Source organism: Melampsora larici-populina, assembly GCF_000204055.1.
Source record: "Melampsora larici-populina 98AG31 unplaced genomic scaffold MELLAscaffold_12, whole genome shotgun sequence".
Taxonomy (NCBI): Eukaryota; Fungi; Basidiomycota; class Pucciniomycetes; order Pucciniales; family Melampsoraceae; genus Melampsora; species Melampsora laricis-populina.
The window spans coordinates 428,188-446,545 of NW_006768776.1; the positions used below are offsets into that span (position 1 = coordinate 428,188).

The window sequence follows — 18,358 nt, forward strand, 5'->3', positions numbered from 1 at the left end:
ACCCTTGGTGGACTGCTGATCGGCATCAACAAGATTGATGGTATAAAAAGTTGAAAGGCTACTATCAAACCATCCTCGTCCATTGTTCAGTCAAGAGATGTAACCTGTTTCCATGTGATGAGGTTTACATCCCTTATAATCGATCTCACCACAAATTGGCGACATGGAAACACTCAAGGACCATAATTAGCTACCATGAGCTGTTATGTGGGACACATCAAAGGGCATCTGGCAAGTCTGCTTTTTCGCGCAAGCTGCAGACTACTTCCACCACTCATCAAACAACGTGACAGAAGTGGGGTGCTTCTACATTCACTACCCACTACCTTAAGACAAGTGATCCCAAAGGGATCTGCACACCTAGGAAACCGCTTCCAAGGGATGGACAAAGAACCAGGCCACTCGGATCATACAATTGTCAATATGGCTCATAATGATCGCGTCAAAGCGTGAGTCACTCACCTGCAACACGGGCCGAAGGAATTGAAAGATGTGTGTAACAGAACAGAACCCCGCAACAATTCCTGAGCCACCTCGCAACAAACCAACCACACAAGACCACACATTATTCTTGCCGTTGGTTTGTACGCATTTGTACTTATCCCTTTATCATCATCGAGGGTCTTACATTGCTCCTCACCCAAACTCTTCACTTTTAGGAAACGCACCCTCCTCGACTGCTTTAAGTACAGCTCGTCCAATTACGGATTCTGGTCTTCCTCCTCTCGTATCACATTGTAGCATCCTCAACTCCAGCTGAATGACTCCTGAGTAGATATCGCCGCGCTGTGTTTGATCTGTGTCTCGTATCTTTGAAACTTTTGGTTTCTGGTACATTTATCTTTCTCTTGATTGCGCTTAAAATCAACGTACGAACCATTCTCCAACCCAACTCTGAATCTACAACATCACTTTCAAATTGGAACAAAAATCCTTAAACAAGCCTATAATCGAAGCCTCTAAGGTACACGTAATCTTGTCTCCCTCGCCTTTTGTCTTCTTTGATAGATTGTAGTTCAGGTGTACTGATCTTCATGAATCCTTATGTGTGGTTGAATTTCAGTTCCTTATAGACCGGTCTTTGATTGGCTTCGATATACCAATCCGATTTCCTACATTTCCGAATAACTTGAACTTTCCATGTAAGTCTGACTCTTACCACATTCAATCTCTGAAAGCTTGAAATCAGTGTATTGATGACGGTTGATTGATTCTAGCGATGGCCAACAAGAAGGGAAAAGGCTCTGGCTCCTATTCAGTCACATCGCCAACAACTGCAACCGAGATACTCGCCAGTATGCAAAAGAAGGGAGCGGCTGCAAGCCCAACCCTTGATGACGTCTCACCATCATCCGATCGCAAAGGCTCTTCCTCTGCCGATGCTAAACAAGAATCATCGCCATCTGACGACAATCGCTTGCATCCGTTATGGCACGCTGTGCAAACCTTACCAGGAGCCCTTCGCAAGTTCCTCGATCACGACTATATGAGCCAGAAGAAGTCCATCAAGAAGTTAGAATTCTATCTAATTCTATTTCACTTCAACCCGGCCACCACGTCTCGTCCTACCCACCTCAAGGCTAGTTTGGTGGCAGAGTTCGAAAAAGATTGGTTACCCCTCCTTAAGCCGTTTATATCTCCTGCTCCGCCTACTGATATGGACACGGATGAAGACGACTTTGATCCCTTGGCCTCCAGCACCACTCGTCGCATGTTGAAAGAAGTCATCCAGCGTCGAGCTCCTCACGCGCATATCGCTTCGGTTGCAAAGATCGACGGTTTACGCCGACTCTACAAGCAATACATTGATCCAGACCTTCAACTACCAAAATCTACGGAATTCACTCGCAAACCCCGTGCTGTCAAAGAAAAAGCTCTCAAAGGACTTACTATCGAACAGCTTCGATTTGCTATACAAGCCCGCTCCCCGGAGGTCTTCATTCATACTGTCGGATTAACCCGTCCTATCTGTCTTGCCTTATACATTAAGTTTGTCGGTGAAGGGGCCGTTGAGCCTGATATTCTAATTGAGGGCTTTCATTACTCTATCATTGAGGACATCTGACTGTAATGTTTTCCTAGATTTTATTTGTGTTGTCTGGAATTCTCGTACACCTGGTTTGTATTATCACTTTCAGCTCCAAATTTTCTAGTTTTTTCCTAAATCCAGAGGCTTTACTTGTTGAGTTTATTTGTATCGCTCGAACTGGACTGTACTGCCTGTCAATCCAAAATAGTCTATTACTTGTTACACTGTTGCACGTAAGGTCTACCATGAGAGTCGCTCAGAGTCAACACAAATCAGTAGACTGGTTGCTGATATATGTGATGTATAGATTACAAACTAAGTGATCGCATTACAAACCCAAGATACATAAAGGGTTAGATAACAACATCACAATCAAGCAACCACGTGAAAGGCAACATATAATGTCTGATTCAACCAGATTGAACAAAACAGACTGAAACATGGTAAAATCACGTTCAAGAAGGAAAAATCATCACATAGAACTATGTCAAGAGATTTAAACACAGGTCAGGAGTCTGTTTGCGGTTGGACAGTTTGATCTGGTTTCGCATCATCTGAGTCATCATCATACTGTTCCATAAGGTCGTCATTATGAGGTCCCATAAGCTTTCGGATCACCCTCTCTTGTATCTTGATCTGGTGATGAGCTGAATACACCTCTTGATTCAAATCTATCATTTCCACTTCCAATTGTTCATACCTAGACTGAAGTACGTGAATATCTTTGATTGCTTGTCCCAAAAGCAGATTTGAATTACCCTCAACTGAACCTCACAAAGAAAGAACGGAAATCAATTTCTACAATGTTGGCCCACATGACAGCCGATAAACTACATACCATGTTGTTGTGGCTTTAAAGCTTGTGAAGCATTCAACCTAATCTGCTTCTCAATCAGATTCAGTTTACTATTCATACCAGCCAATTCCCCCCCTATTTCGAGAACTAAATCATCGAAATCTACAATGTAATGCGATTTATTTGAGCAGTCAAAACACTGATGAAAAGAGACAAAGCATACCTGATACATTGTGATTTGCCTCGTCACACACATCATCATTGGGTTTCACCAAGGCAGGACACTTCGTCTGAGTACCTACGTCTGTGAAATTTGGTTAATGCCCGCTCGATAAGACTCAGTGGAGCTCGACATTCTTGAAACTCAAAAGAGATAGGTCTACAAACCTTGTTCTTTAACTTCAAGATCCTCGCTTCCAGTCAATTCCGTGTCCTCTGTGACCACGGATACATCTACAGGCGAGTTCTGATTGGATGTGGGCGTGAGGTCTTGAGTTTTGGATGGCTTTGTCGCTATAGTACCTTCAATAGTTGGAGTCTTGACCAAAACCTCCATATCATTCGTGTCTCTAAAGTAAGCTAAGTATTAAGATCAGGCATCATTGAGTTAGTGTGGTTGCTAGTTGTGAAAGTTAAAAGGTTCATACCTTCGGCCTCTTGGCCTTCATCATGACTGCCACGGTTCGACATTGATGACAACTGTGGAGAAGATACCAGTGAGTTCAAACTGTGGAGATAATCAGACATGAATGGATTTGTTCAGTGATTGATAACTTGAACTCACTTTGATGCGCTGGGAAACGAAGTTAACGCTATGTAAGAGGTGGATCTCCTATTTTAACTACAGTAAGTCAGAGTCTCAAGGGCAAAACCGATGTATGTGCCCTCGAAGGTGGTGCGGTGATAGAAAAGTGGCCACAGCTTTAGAGGCCCTCATGATCTTGATTAATAAATTGTGAGGCGTTTACATAAATGAGTGTCAATCCAATTCCATATATTGAAAAAATTACAACTCATCGTAATCCTATATCATGCATGCATCAACTTTCGATCTTTGTTTTCTTAGAAGTCTTCATGTTTTTATGTATCTATTGTTCAAAATACATTGCAGCATATCATCGCACCATTCTTTTTCCAATCTTGACTTGCACAAAAATGAAAATACATATGAATTACATTCAAAATTTGGATTCTGATTGCCCAATCGGAAGGGGACCTGCAAATTATAAACCAAGTAGATTCCCAATCAGCCCTCCTCATCCGTATTCTTTTCGACACCATCTGTAATACAACGTTCCAACTAAACAAACTGCCTAATTTATTGATAACATCATGACTACTCCAATCCAATCACGTATCTTTCTACCTGATTATCTTCTTCAATATGTCGTTGAAGGCATCACGCCGCGGATTGATCCTGACCTCTTCCTAAGTGAAGCCGCCACCACCGAAATTTTAGAGACAATCTTAGCGTTCTATCCTCATTTCCGTTTTACTGCGCATGTACAAGAAGATCGTGATCTGCTTCAAAGGATGTTCATTAGCATGGTGGCACCTCGTCTATCAAATATAATCATACCTACTCAGCGCGATACAAACTACATTCAAGCCCCATTACGGACCCTGATATGTGAACCTCCAGAATCTACGAAAACAGTGGACTCTAGCGCTGATATCGACATTAATCGGATGGAGATGTTCAATAACTTTGCTCTTGCTTATCTCAAGAATGGACAGTACCGCCTGGCAGCTGAAAACCTTAACCGCTTCATCGATAGTTACAAATTTTTGAACCAAGAAGAGATCAATGAAATCGTGGATGCTCAAACCGTTGCCGAAGAAGCTCTCCACGACAGCTCATGCTATCTTCAAGATTGTCATCGTTCCATCGAGGGAATACAGCTCCTTTTACGCCAACGCAATCTCTCACCAACTGAACGTGAAGCGCTTGAAGAGCGACAAAAAACCACAATCACTGCATTAAGATCCAATCAGAGGTTGTTCAGTAGCTGTATCCAAGATTTTGGATTCATTGCTGCGTTGGCTGAATATCACAAGTGAGTCCCTTTTATTCAGTTGGTGTATGATTTCCATGTGACCTAATATGATATTATTCCCGATTAGGAACATCCTGGCTAGTCATCAATCCGGTGCTCCTAATTAGAGACTTTCAACACAAGAAATCAAAACATTCATCTTAAGCCTCCTCAATACTCTTAGCCTCACAGAATTGAGATGTAGCTTTTGGCTCCGAGTTTCCTATCTTATAATAATATATGATGTTGCTCTGGGAAATGTAGCTTTGTTATTCTGCCGCTGTGAATTTAGAAAAGGTTTAAATGGCTGAACCATTGCAACCAAATACGCCTTTCTATTGAAATCCATGCAATCAGACCCAAAATCCACTGAGCCAGATTTCTTGTGAAGTGTTTGAAATGGTGATAGAACCAAAAAAATGATCGAATCCCAGTTTCCGAACGAGCTCATGCACATACAATTAAATCCTTGATCATGAAATCAAACTTTCCATTTGTGCCGCACTTGTTGAGGGCACAATCTATGAGTATTTAAATAAGCTTTATGATTCATCAATCGAGCTTGAAAAACGTGCATTCATGTGTCATATGTTTGGTTTAGTTCTCCTTGTGCGATTGCTGGTGACTGGTATCCGTTGACATGAAGGAGATTTGGCTATTCCGATACTACTGCAGGAGTTCCATATGTAATGGAACGACTGTTGACTCAAGGGTTGTACTTCGTTCAGAATGATGACTTGGTACACTAGTATCCCCGGTGAACTCCTGTATTACAAGATGAGAGTAACATTGAAAAGAAGAGACCAAAACCACAAGCAAGTAAAAAGTACAAAATGCCACCAGGGCCAAGTAAAAGAGAAACTACAATGGATGCGGTGTATTCAGGAAACCACCTGTGACATAGGAATCATCAATCACTATATTCAGATTGGCTGTCAACTCCAGGTTCATCATACCCCACCCCGCTTTCTGACTCCTCGTCACCTTGTTCATGTTGCATTAGTTGTACAATACACCTCTCTTGCGTTTGAATGTCTTGTTCGGATCTACTGCATCGGTGATGTAGGAGATCCAGCTGCTGCTTCAAGCTGGAGACCGTATCCCGAAGTTGATCAAGACATTGAGCTTGAATGTCGAGACGACGTGTGATGTCCTTAAGGGCTTTATCTAGAAATGATGGGCAGAGTCAGTAAAATCTTAGCCGACTTCAAATGGCGAAATTTACCTTGCTCGTATCGCTGGTGTTCATGTTGGATGATCTTGGCAACTGATGTTTCCTCAATGACATCTACTTTTTTCAGTAGCTGAGACACCGATGTCTCAAGCGTAGAAACTACTCATTTCGACGTATCAGTGTATGCTCCATGTGCTAGAAGGATTATGTTACATACTTATCTCCACTCGACGTCTTTCTTCTTGGACACATCGATGCCAGACTTAGTTGTTGATGTTGTTTTTTTGCGTGCTTGTATGTCTTCCGTGATAGCTGCTTATGAGAAAAAATCATTATGGTAATCTCAAATGCTGACGTTGATGACTATCACTAACGTAGATCTTCAACCCCAAGCAAGTCCACCCCTGAGAAATCAATGAGATCCTTCATTTCTGGAGTCTCTGGACTCTTGATAAGATCGTTGATTCCAGTCATTTTTGAGCTTGAAGGAATGCCATTCGAAGTTTTTGATGATTTGATAGATTCTATTTCATAAGATTGTAGGGCTTTGAGATCTTCTGTGCTTGCACTGTCCAATAAGTCGATACACGAGTTGTGCACAGCTGGTGTTGACTTGAGTGGTTCCAAATGCGAAGTTTTGTTTGATTGTGAAAAAGGAAAGACCTTTGCTACTCGCTATTATTAAATCGGACATGAGATGATAAGCAGCTTGGTCAGTATATAATAGATAGGACCACGGACGGCCGATAATCTGACCTTTTTTTCTTTCTTTGAACTTTTTCTTCGAAGCTGAGACGGCCCCTCGTCACCTGATGAACAGTACACACAGTTTGCAATGGCCAGGTGACATGAGCCATTCACATCTGATCAATATGATATTTGTGGAGAAAGATGCGCACCCAAGTGAGCACGTTTGGAAAGCTGGTTGTTGGGAGTGGGGGAACCAGACCGCTTGAGTTGACGTTCTCGTTCTGGCGGAATCGATGGGTGCCGGGGCTCTTGTGGTAAATTGACTGGCAGAGCTAGCTCGTGTAACACTTATCAGAATCACAATATCAACATTAAACAGGTGCGAAATCAAGCTTACCAAAGGTGGCTCGCTTGGCGGGCTTCGCACTGTAGCTTGGGGAACCAGATCGCTTGACTTGGTGTTCTAGTGCAATCGGTGGCTTGGGGACCTCTTGAGGTAACACTGGCTGATCTGTATGATCATAGTTCAGCCTTTAGAACTGTGAAACAAATATCAAGAGGACCAGGTGTGCCATAAAGTCGCTTACCGAATTGACTCGAAGTGGAGGTATCAGATTGATTGACTGGTTGCTCGTGTTCGATTGCTGGCGTTGAGGGTGATTGAGGTGAAGCTGGGGGGGCGCCAATACAAATCAGAAATAGGATTGGATCAAACTGGAAGGACAGAAAGATAAAAGGAGCCTACCAGGCATCGTCGTTTGGAATCCATTCAGTGTATCGGAATTGCCAGGCATCACTCCTGGTGCATCGCTCTGTGGATTGGGGAAAACTTTAAGGATAGATTGACATGACTCATGAGATACATACGAAAGGAATTTGTTGATCAACATAAGAAATACACTTACACTCAGGCTGTTTCTTCCGTACCATCTCGGCTACACTGCTCTTGCGGGTACTTGATATGACTGGAAACTTGGGATAATTGATGCGTAACCAATCCAACATCATTTGCTTTGTCACACCGGGTGCACTTGGATCAAACATTTCTAACCGGAGAAATCCCGACGACGCGATCTGATGTTGTTGTGAAGCTGAACTACAACCCTTGAACATCCGAAAGATGACCACGAGATGCATGAATAAATAGACTCATCAACGTTTCAAGTTAACACATCACGGAATTAGAGAGACATAATAAAGCACAGTATCAAGTTGCACCTACCGCTGCTCGATCTCCAAGGGACTAGGAGAAGGATTAAAGTTTTATAGCAACTATGCAAACGATCCGGAGGAAGACGATGATTGAAGTGATATTGAGCGGAGGAATGTGAGAGTTGTGTCAAGAGTTGTGATTGAGTAGAAATATGAAAGTGCTTCGAAGTGTAAAAAGGTGCCTCCGCGAAGCTCTGCGAGAAGTTGTATCAAGATGAGAACAGAAAAACGGAATGAGGAAGCTTGGTCAAGTCTGGCAGTGAACCAGCAGTTTATATCTTGATCCAGCGTTTAGAAACTCGGTAAGACCTAGCGATGATGAAAGAAAGAAACATCACAAAGGTACTACTCGTACGTCAAACCAGGTGTATTGGAATTGCTTGGATCTCTCGGGGGTATCAAAGGGAGAGTGTAGATGACTCATAGAAGAAATGAAAATCGTGATTCAGCAAGAGACAAAGTAGGCAACCGACAGGAGTTACAAGTGCATCTTACGGAGTTCCAATGACTTACTTGATCATTGATGAGCCATTTTAACGCTTGTAGCAATGAGATGATGTACAATCACTTTGTACTCTTTCGATGACATTCTGTCGTGCCACTCGTGCCCGTTACATACTGAGTTGTGCTTCCATTCATTGTTCGATTCAATCTATGAACGGCTTGTTACAGGCCTGAAGGCAGGATTGCTGTTGGTACTGAGGGTCTGGTGAAAGGCCTGTAACGGTGAATATAAATGGGGTGTGTCGCCGAATGTAAGCATGCGAGTCAATTCAAGAGTGGGGCTCTTGACGGAGAGTCTTGCAATCACGAACAGCCAGAGTACAATTATAGAATTACTTGAGAGGCAGTGTGAGGCAGAAAATAGATACTTTTCTATACATTGTCACTGATTGATTACATGAGTGTAGAAAAGTGCGTTGTATGAGTAGAAAAGTATTATTTTCTATGTACAAAGTACTTTTCTACGCCCCTAGGAAAAAATGTAGTTTGGTGTAGTGTATACTATTTCAACCGGTCTCTCAAATCGCAAACTTCAGAACCGTTTTCAACGATCTGCTGATAGCATTTCTAAGTCTGTTTTTTTTTCAAAAAAAATCTACTACTTTCTTCTGACATGTTTCCTTTTGACTAGAATAATCAATCAACTTGTTAAAGGAATTTCTGGTAATGGGGAGCTACTTGAAAAATACATTACTCTTCCTGATGCTCAAACACCGCTCCCTGACGACTTCTTGACAAATACCAAGTTTATGACTTATTTCAAAGACTGCATTGGTGCAATTGATGGTACACACATTCCAGTCTCTCCACCAGTCTCTGAATATATTCCTTTCTCTAATCGTAAAGGCTATACATCTCAAAATGTCCTTGCTGCGTGTAATTTCAACATGGAGTTTATTTATTTGTTGGTGGGAGCTGAAGGTAGTATGGCTGATGGGGCTCTTTGGAATATGGCTCGAGATTGTGACCTTGCAATTCCAGCGGGAAAGTACTATCTTGGGGACGCAGGTTTTGCTCTCACTGAGACCTGTCTTGTTCCATTTCGAAAAGTCCGTTATCATTTACGAGAGTGGGAAAAAAGGAAATTCAGGTCAGACTTCTTTTTTTATCACCCTTTTCATCAATCTCATCCATTTCTCTGTTTTATTCTTTCCCAACTTTTCCATCCTTTCATCTTAGACCTCAAAATGCAGAAGAACTTTTCAATCTCCGCCATGCTAGTGCCCGTAACGTCATTGAGCGCATTTTTGGAGTCTGCAAGAAGCGCTTCAAGATCATGGCACATGGATGTCAATATACTATTGAAATTCAAATATCTATGGTCACAGTTATGTGTTTTATTCACAACTTCATCCGCGCAAAAGATCCAAATGGTTTAGATGAAGAATTTCCGCAATTTAGAGATGATTTCATTCCTGATCCTCAAGATTTGACTGCACCTGTCACTCAAGATCAAGATGATAACTTAGAACATTTTGGTAGTACAGCTGAACGTAATAACAATGCTAAAAGACTTCGAGATTCCATTGCAGCTGCTATGTGGGAGGATTATCAGAAAGAGACAGAAAGAAGAAAAAAAGTAAATGCAAGTAAAAAAAGACATGGAAAACCTCCCATGTATCCAGGTATCTAGAGGTTACTTCAATTATATTACATCATTACACTTCATTGTTATTATCTTACATGTATTACTCAGTGGTGACTAATACTCTCATTTGATGTATCTCTTCTCTCACTATCTTAACTCAGCTAGAAGCAAATATTCCTTGTAATTGTTTTTGCATTTCTGAGTTTTAAACCAATTACAAGCAGATAACATATGTATATAACAATAATGTTTGCATGATTACCCAGGCAAGAGAAGATAAATTTAAGTTTGTGTTTGTAGATAAAAGGCTGTGCACATAAAAGAGACACGAAATTGACATTGAAAGTAAAGAAATGGAAATGGAAAAATAAAACATGAAAGGTAAATAAACCAAGAAGATAAAGATAAACAAGGGGAAATGGAAAAGAAAACACATCAGTGATAATCACAAAATAAATTGTAGACAAGGTTTCCTCACCTAAACAGCAAGCACAGATAAAACCCATTCATCACAAATCTCAGCTGGAGTGCTGAGATAAGTCTCAGCCATTATAGGCTCATCAGTAAATAACTTGACAGCTAAAAAACATTGTGGGCGAGTCAATTCGGATTTATATATAAGGCTGACAGCTTGAGCATGGACTGAAGGCTTAGCAGTGGTGATCGCTTGAGCAGTTGATTCAACAGCGCTCTCAGTCGAAGAAATAGAAGATTTGAAAAAAGAAGTCATATCATGTAGGTTGGTTGATAATCCGTCAATGATGTCGACACCGGGCCTTTTTTTCTTGCGAGCTGGAGCAGGAGTACGTTGCTTGAGGGCCACCGCAGACTTACCATGTCTATTTGCGGCAGACTCGTGATCGGAGCTAGAGGAATCATGAGCTGAGATTGGCTGGACCTTTTGCCCAACATCTGGTAATTCAGATCCAGATGAGTTGGGTGAAAGGGTGTGGGCATGAGCCGAACTCGATTTGGTAGCTGATGTTGAGGGTGTTGGAGGATGAGTTGAACTTGATGTGGTAGCTGAGGTCGAGGGTGTTGGAGGATGATCTCGAGGGGGTTCTTTCTTTGCGACGATGGCTGTCTTGACATACTTTGCAGTTGCTTGATGGCCCTCCACCAGGGAAGCCAAATCGTTGAATAGGGGAAACGGTCGGCCCTTACACCGGGCATAGTCTTTCGACTTCTTGCTGTCTTTGTCCTGAGAGGAAAGGCAAGAAGATCAGTTTAACCAAAAAAATGAAGAAAATGATCATAATAACAACTTACCTTGCCATTGAGGATCGGATCCCAAACTTCATCTGAAAGAACAATGCATCCATCAGACCATCCAGCCCCACTAGTCAGCGAAAGGTGTTTATAGTCGTTATAGAGACCTCGTAACTACAGAGTTGATGGATGGATCAATGTCAGTAAAGCAAGCAGAAGATGTTGAAATGAGATTGAAAGAAAATGAAAGATGTGCTTACAGCGTACCACCTTGACTTGCAGTTGTCAGCTGTTTTGGGCAAGCTAGTTTTACCTTCGATGATCTTCTTCTCACTACCTTTGAGCTTTTCAACCGCGGTGTTCCAGACGGGCGGCTTGAAGCCACGAGCACTGGTAGCATTTTCGGGTCCAATGGGTTTGCCATCGCCTGGCCGACGTTCAGCAAGGAGGACATCGATTAGAACTTGACTGTCCTCATCGTCCCATTTAGCACAGTCCCACTTCTTCTCGTCGGGTTCGGTAGCAGGTTGGGTGATAGGATCAGTGGCAGAGGGAGCTGGGGTAGGATCGGTGGCAGAGGGAGCTGTTCTGATGGCTGGTTTTGCCCGAGGTCTAGCTGGCTTTTTGTTGGTAGCCATCGAGAAAAAACCTGAAATCGTCAATAATAAGCAGCTTGTGATGATAACGATGATGACACTGAAAGAAAAAAAAACTCAACGTAGACAATAGTCCAAAGTATTTAAAGAGAAATTGAGGCTTGAGCCAATAAAAAATAAACAAAAGAACTAGAAAGAAATTTCAGTTCTTGACTAAAACAATAGATAGATGGATTGACGAATAGTGTGAAACTATAGAGCAATAAGAAGTTGAGAGACACGGTGTGATGGGCTTGAACCTGTCAATCCCCATCCAGAAACCATCAGGTTAACCGTGAGCTGGGGAGGTAGCAGCCTGAACCTGTCAGTGCTGCCCTTGGGCTCCCCAGCTGGAGCGATAGTGGTGATGACAAGAAAACGAAAAGATTAAAAGACCACAGATGATCAAGAACTAACTTGAAGTTGAGAGATAATAGGATGGAGCAAGGAGCAACTTGAGGGAAAATAGATCTGGTGGATAGCGGATAGAAAGATAGAAAAACTACAATAGAAGAAGTAGGAGGATAGCCCAGTGAGGAAAGCGAAGGGATGATTTGGAAAAGTATCGAGAAGGGTGTGGTGTGTGGGTAAAGAGAAAACGAGAAAGAAATGGATGGGGGTTGGGATTTGGGGATGGTGCACATCGAGATAATGGGTCGATATACAGCGAAAAGGCTGTATCTCGATATGGACCATCACATACTGACGTCACATTGTTGAACCAAACGCCGATCAGATTTCGGCTATCTGGTCAAGGTTGGACCGAGATACGATGTGGCGACATGTAATTTTTTTGGTGTAAATTTCGGCCACATCGTATCTGCTAGCGGTGTCCGAACGGGCCCTAAGCATGTGATCTACAAGGTTTTCCGCTGAAATCAGCCCTCTTCCACCTTCAAATCATTTCAAATGAATCAATGTGTGTTATGGGTACCACCCCACACCATATTCTTCCAGTCATGGAAGCATTTACAGTCTGGATTGAAAGTTGCCCCAACAACAAAATTTCGGACTACATTTATGGGATACAAAGTTGAATCCGGGAACGGTCCCGGATTTTTTCCCAAATTTCCAAATACCGTTTTTAGCGGTAGTTTGGATATTGGGAAAAAATCCGGATTTTTTTATCTTTGAATCCCTGGTTGCTCCATCGGCCATTACACCTCTTTTTTCCCAAATTTCAACTCCATTTGGAAATTTGGAAATTTGGGAAAAAATCCGGGACCGTTCCCGGATTCAACTTTGTATCCCATAATTGATAGCAACACATGTTCATTTTTTTTTTGATTTGGTTGATTTTTGTTGTACTATTGCTGTTGAATTTGTTTATAGGGTGTTCATATGAGATCATCAAGGTTTTCTGGGATGTAGAAGATGTGGCTGACAAAGCATCATCAAAAACTTGGCCCATTTTTGTCCTTTTTTCGCGCCCCTGCGCCCTCTCGCGCCCCCAGCCAACATGAGGGCGCGCCTGACCCCTCCGGGCGCATAATTTTTCTCAAGCTTGCGCCCACCACATGAGACTTCTGACTCGCTCTCTTTCAACTCATCCTACATACTCCGCCTTGTTCATCCTCCGGTGAGGTGAACACCCTTCCTCAGCAATGGCGTCTCAGGATACCAACCGACAATCGACATCGTCTTTTAGGAAAGAGTCTCCTCCCGAGGATCTCGACAAAGATTGGGCCTCCTTATTTGGCTCCGAGGGTGAATCTGATGCCGCCCAGCCTGTACGACCGCCCAAAAAAGAATCTGGAAAGAAACCCAAGAACATTGGTACCACTACGAGACTTGACGCGGTAGTCATTGGCGAATCAGACGATTCAGAAAAGGAAGAGGAGTACGAAGTCAAAGCGATCAAGGCTCACCGGATTAAAGTACGAACATGGTGACTGGATTTCTCAAATTTACGGCCTCACTAAGTCCTCCTCGTCTCCAGTGCGGCCGGATAGAGTACAAGATTCGGTGGAAAACTTACGGACCAGAAGATGATACTTGGGAACCAGCAAGTCATCTTGTAGGTGCCGAAAAGATCTTGAAAGAGTATAACTCTGAACATAACATCGGCTCGAAACATAACAGGTCAGTCCGCTTCATGTGCATGTGTTGCACCTTACCTAAGTATTCGAGTGTGGAAAAATTCATTTTGTTTTGAGGCGATTTTGATGTATAACGACTAAACCTTTGACGTACTTAGCCAATCTAGTAGCAAGAGGATGCGGGATGGGGATGAGGACCAGGAGTCTGATTTGAATTCAAAGCAAAGACCTACCCTCAAACGAAAACGGAACGAACACCTGACCAAACATAGTATCCCCCACGCGCGGAACAATTTACGTACCGGTAATAAGAACGACCTGAGTGACGGAGTACGTTTCCGCCCGAAATCAATTGTCCAACCGACTTGAGCGAGCATTTGTTGAGACGATAAATTAATCCTTTTGTGTCAGGCCGAAGATGACGAGTCGATACCACAACAGGAATGGCATGCCCGATATCGTAAATTTGCCAGCTGGGATGTCAGTGCTTGTGTCGCCTTCTTACTTCCCTGCCCACTTATCCTTATGCCGACCATCTACCCTGTCCTCCGTTCACGTTTAGCATCTTATCAAGAGCGTCCGGACCGTCCAAAGGGATGTCGGCAACTGTGAGAGCGGCTCGAAAACGACAGGCGGAAAGAATTTCAGTGATACACTATATGTTTGCTTACTGTGGTACGTCATCTCTTCACTGATAACCACCTTGATGACTCTCCACTTATCCTTAGGAGAGCATGAGGATAGGCAGTCAGGTAAGACAACATGGGTACCCAACTCAGTGGCTAGAATCAAGCTGCCACAAAAGATGCTTGACTTTTATCAAAATGTAGGATGCTGGCTGTACCAACCTCAACAGGACAGCCATGTAGTTTTCTAATTTACTTCAAATCATACAGGAAACAACGATGAAATTATCTTCCAAATCAAAATCCAGAATGAGTCCTGATCACCAACCCTCTTGATAAACTTCGGCATCTCATCATAGTCGCCTTCAATATCATCAAACGACATGAGATGCATAAAATTCACCTTCATCTACGTAATTTCCGGTGTTGTCTTCCTCCTTCAGTCCTTGGTCGGTGGCCTCATTTCACCCATGTTCCATCATTCTCTGCACAGCATAATTCAATGTATAAATACAGTCCCACGGTCGGCAACTTGGCGAACACATAAAGCTGTAATTCCTACACCAAGCTCAACGAGCCATGCATCCCATGTTTTCAAGGTTCAATCTTGGATTCAACAGGGGATCCCCTTCAAAAGCTCAGAAGAACATGCTTCATAACTCTTCCATTATGTAGTCTTCAATGCATTTTATCATTTTTACATGAACATCTAGTAGTCGATACTATGTTTTTCTTCTGTCGCCCTGGGTGTGTAGTTTCAGATGTTTACATGGAACGACCGAATTGTGTGCTGAATAAGTTTGTGTCAAATTGATGAGTGTGTACTGTATAAGGAGCGCGTGCAGTCTGATATACACACGTCCACGCGCCCCAACGCGCACCTAAGCTAAAGTTCAGCCTATGTATTTCATCCCGCGCCCGGCGCCTTTGTGGGTTCAGATTCGATTGCCTCCCCAACACTCACAGCTTTAAGTTCATCAATTAGCGTCCATTGTCATCTCTTCTTTAAGGGGCCATCACTATCTCTGCGAGCACTACATCATGTCATCCAAAACCAAACGTCATTCAACATCCTCCACGTATGGAAAGAAATCACAACCGATAGATCTCGTCGAAGATCAGTCGTCGATGAGCTCCGATGATGGATCTGATTCTGCTCAACCGGTACGGCCCTCGAAAAAAAAGGGTGGCCGAAAATCCAACGATAGCGACGAACCTGATGTTAATCGGATTCTCAAATCGGAGGGGTCGGAAGAAGAGGACGAGGAGGAGGAAGAAGAGGAAAACTACGAAGTCTCCAAAATCAAGGCTCACCGCGTTAAAGTATGGACCGATTCATTGATCTCTTTGGGTACATCGATCTGACACTATTAAATCTGTTCATAATTCTAGCGGGGCCAAACTGAGTACCAAGTTGGATGGAAAAACTACGAATCCGATGACGATAGTTGGGAACCTGAAAGTAACCTGGCTGGTGCGAAAGAGCTATTGAGAAAGTATAAACTCGAACATGACATAGGATCGAAACCCAAGAGGTAAGTGATGGGGTCTTTGCGTCTGTTCAGTTTTCAACACGCATTCACCTCTGCAATTCATTTTCGTTTACGTCGGTTTTGATGTATAGTGCACGAAACTCTACAATATCTAGCAAATCTACTAACAAGAAACCCCGCGATGCCGACGAAGATAAGCAACCTGATTCGACTGCAAAGAAAAGCTCCACATTGAAACGTAAAAGGGATGAAGAAACGACTAAAGGTAGTATCGCCCCCTTGCGTAAGAATGGATTCGCGAGTAAGAAAAAAGACGTCCCGACCGGGCCGCCCTCCGAACAAAGTGGTTCACCCCAGGTACGCCTCCGTTCGGCATTGCTTGAAACTCAAGCAGAGTGCGAGTTGAGCGCTAAATTTGAACAATTCGAGGTAGGCTGAGGCGGATTGTGAGCCAGACGAACCTTGGGAAGTGAGTATTTTCTAACTCGTCAAACTTTGATCGAGTCACCCAGTTGTGATGTGCGCTCATTTTGCTTACTTCAACTTTTTCAGGATCATGTTAAGCATGTTATCACTATAGAAAGACATGGAAGCGAATACGGCCAGAACTCGCAAAAGACAGGCGCAACCCGTTCCGGTGAAATCCGCGTACTACTGCAGCTGTATGTTTTTTCCTCGCCCATATCAACACAATAATCATTCTTAATTCCACGTACTGACAGGAATTTGTCACAGTAAATCTAATAAAACAGCCTGGGTATCCAACTCCGCTGCTAGAGAGAAGGTTCCTATGGTCATGCTAGACTTTTATGAAAAGGTATGTTTTGCTTTTCTTTCTTTCGAAGCTACGAAGTTTAGGATCCCTCTTGACGCACGATTTGTGACGACTTTGTGTCCTTGAAACCTCATACAACAGCATCTGCAATTTGCTAAGCCTGAATGAATCACGTGAAGGAAGAGGTTACAACATAGACTTGATGCGATTATAAGTTCTGCTAGGATGTTTTGTATATTGAGTCTACTTTGGCAACAGATTTGGACTCCTTACGTACCTTCTTTCTTTCTTTTGGCTTTAGTTTTCCTACTCATTGCTTTTGCGGATGCGTTATTCCCGATCATAGTATACTCTTGCACTGGCGAAATACTGTGATGTGAAAAATTGTTTCTGCCTCTGCCATTGCTTGTTGAGGCAGGCCCATTTGTGGCTTCCTCCTTCTTGACTTGCCTTTGGAGCTGTCTTCTGACCATGTCTTGTACTCTTGATTTATATACAAGCTGTCCTGTCAACAAATAACAATGTAACCTTCATGATCAGAGACAGGATCAGAGAAAGTAAAGATGCTTGATTAAGCATGCTCAAGGCAGATGGTTGACTAGTAAGTGCTTTACTGGGTGAAATACCTTTTTCTTCAATGATTCTGGTTCTACCTGGTCAACTTTGGACTTGGCTACTTTGTGTCTGCAGCAAATCCGGCAGGTGCATGATCTAAGCCTATGTGTAAGTTCACTTGTACTGCAGGTGCACTGAAGAATTTCATGCCTGCATATTGACACACTGATAGAATGTAGACAGGATATTTCTCAAGCCTTCACTAAAGTCAACAATTTATAGGACCCTGCCCTTCAAATGTTACTGAAATATATTTTAACCTTTTTGTGGGAGCTTTTTTCAAGAATTCTGCATTCTTGAGGATTCGATGGGACTTGCCATTTTGTTATGAGATTGCTGCAACTCTTGGAAGAATATAAGGAAACTCAAGATCCCAATCACTGTGCCTGTTGAATGTACCCTCAATGTCAAGACCATAGTAGCTTCTAGCAAACAGCTGGCATTTTCTGGGCGCAAAAAAAGATGACATTTATCAAACTTAATCAAGGACCTCTCCCTCACAAGGCTTTGAGAGAGGGACTTACCACCAAAACACAAAATCTCACATGAGAAGTGAGCTGTATATGAACAACAATCAATACATTGCTCTGTCTTCTTTGTTTGTTTATAGACACTCCTTGATGTAGAGGCAAAGGGTGGGCAATACAACTGCCTGATCTTGTAAACCCTCTCTAGAACTCCTCCCCATGGGCAATCCATGATGACTCCTTTGCTTAGTGGTTAAGCTGCTAGGAGCATGTATGTACAAGTGCTTGCAGTCAAAATACAACACCAGTTTACCTTGCCATCCCCAACCAGTTTGCTACATTTTGCTGTATTGACTGTATTGACTACACTGTATATTGTAGCAAGACTTTCTCTCAAAGACAGCAACCATTCATAAGATCAATCCTGGTTTTTGGCAAAGACAATGATACAATTGCTCAGAGCAATGTTA

The 18,358-nt window shown here is 42.7% G+C and overlaps 6 protein-coding genes across 6 annotated transcripts; 4 read left to right on the forward strand and 2 right to left on the reverse strand.

Annotated features, from left to right (window-relative positions):
- Positions 1 to 195: 195 nt before the first annotated feature.
- On the forward strand, positions 196 to 2,065 carry MELLADRAFT_105101 (uncharacterized protein; the record flags this gene model as incomplete). Its single annotated transcript, XM_007408291.1, has 3 exons — positions 196 to 449; positions 1,021 to 1,142; positions 1,218 to 2,065. The coding sequence occupies 3 exons, from the start codon at positions 196 to 198 to the stop codon at positions 2,063 to 2,065; spliced, it is 1,224 nt and encodes a 407-aa protein (XP_007408353.1).
- Positions 2,066 to 2,536: 471 nt separating this feature from the next.
- MELLADRAFT_61957 (uncharacterized protein) lies at positions 2,537 to 3,515 on the reverse strand (the record flags this gene model as incomplete). Its single annotated transcript, XM_007408503.1, has 5 exons — positions 2,537 to 2,793; positions 2,868 to 2,987; positions 3,049 to 3,129; positions 3,213 to 3,404; positions 3,473 to 3,515. 5 exons carry the CDS (start codon positions 3,513 to 3,515, stop codon positions 2,537 to 2,539), a joined length of 693 nt encoding a protein of 230 aa, XP_007408565.1.
- Positions 3,516 to 4,157: 642 nt separating this feature from the next.
- Positions 4,158 to 4,989, forward strand: MELLADRAFT_84928 (uncharacterized protein; the record flags this gene model as incomplete). Its single annotated transcript, XM_007408292.1, has 2 exons — positions 4,158 to 4,882; positions 4,950 to 4,989. The coding sequence occupies 2 exons, from the start codon at positions 4,158 to 4,160 to the stop codon at positions 4,987 to 4,989; spliced, it is 765 nt and encodes a 254-aa protein (XP_007408354.1).
- A 1,263-nt stretch (positions 4,990 to 6,252) lies between these two features.
- Positions 6,253 to 7,838, reverse strand: MELLADRAFT_84929 (uncharacterized protein; the record flags this gene model as incomplete). Its single annotated transcript, XM_007408502.1, has 8 exons — positions 6,253 to 6,350; positions 6,410 to 6,710; positions 6,792 to 6,844; positions 6,935 to 7,072; positions 7,123 to 7,236; positions 7,313 to 7,396; positions 7,471 to 7,554; positions 7,631 to 7,838. The coding sequence occupies 8 exons, from the start codon at positions 7,836 to 7,838 to the stop codon at positions 6,253 to 6,255; spliced, it is 1,080 nt and encodes a 359-aa protein (XP_007408564.1).
- A 5,639-nt stretch (positions 7,839 to 13,477) lies between these two features.
- On the forward strand, positions 13,478 to 14,858 carry MELLADRAFT_61958 (uncharacterized protein; the record flags this gene model as incomplete). The annotated part of the gene is made up of 5 exons (XM_007408293.1): positions 13,478 to 13,761; positions 14,071 to 14,242; positions 14,324 to 14,392; positions 14,475 to 14,664; positions 14,809 to 14,858. 5 exons carry the CDS (start codon positions 13,478 to 13,480, stop codon positions 14,856 to 14,858), a joined length of 765 nt encoding a protein of 254 aa, XP_007408355.1.
- Positions 14,859 to 15,510: 652 nt separating this feature from the next.
- On the forward strand, positions 15,511 to 17,350 carry MELLADRAFT_116047 (uncharacterized protein; the record flags this gene model as incomplete). Its single annotated transcript, XM_007408294.1, has 7 exons — positions 15,511 to 15,861; positions 15,931 to 16,073; positions 16,163 to 16,388; positions 16,465 to 16,500; positions 16,584 to 16,693; positions 16,767 to 16,848; positions 16,948 to 17,350. 7 exons carry the CDS (start codon positions 15,580 to 15,582, stop codon positions 16,972 to 16,974), a joined length of 906 nt encoding a protein of 301 aa, XP_007408356.1.
- Positions 17,351 to 18,358: the final 1,008 nt, after the last annotated feature.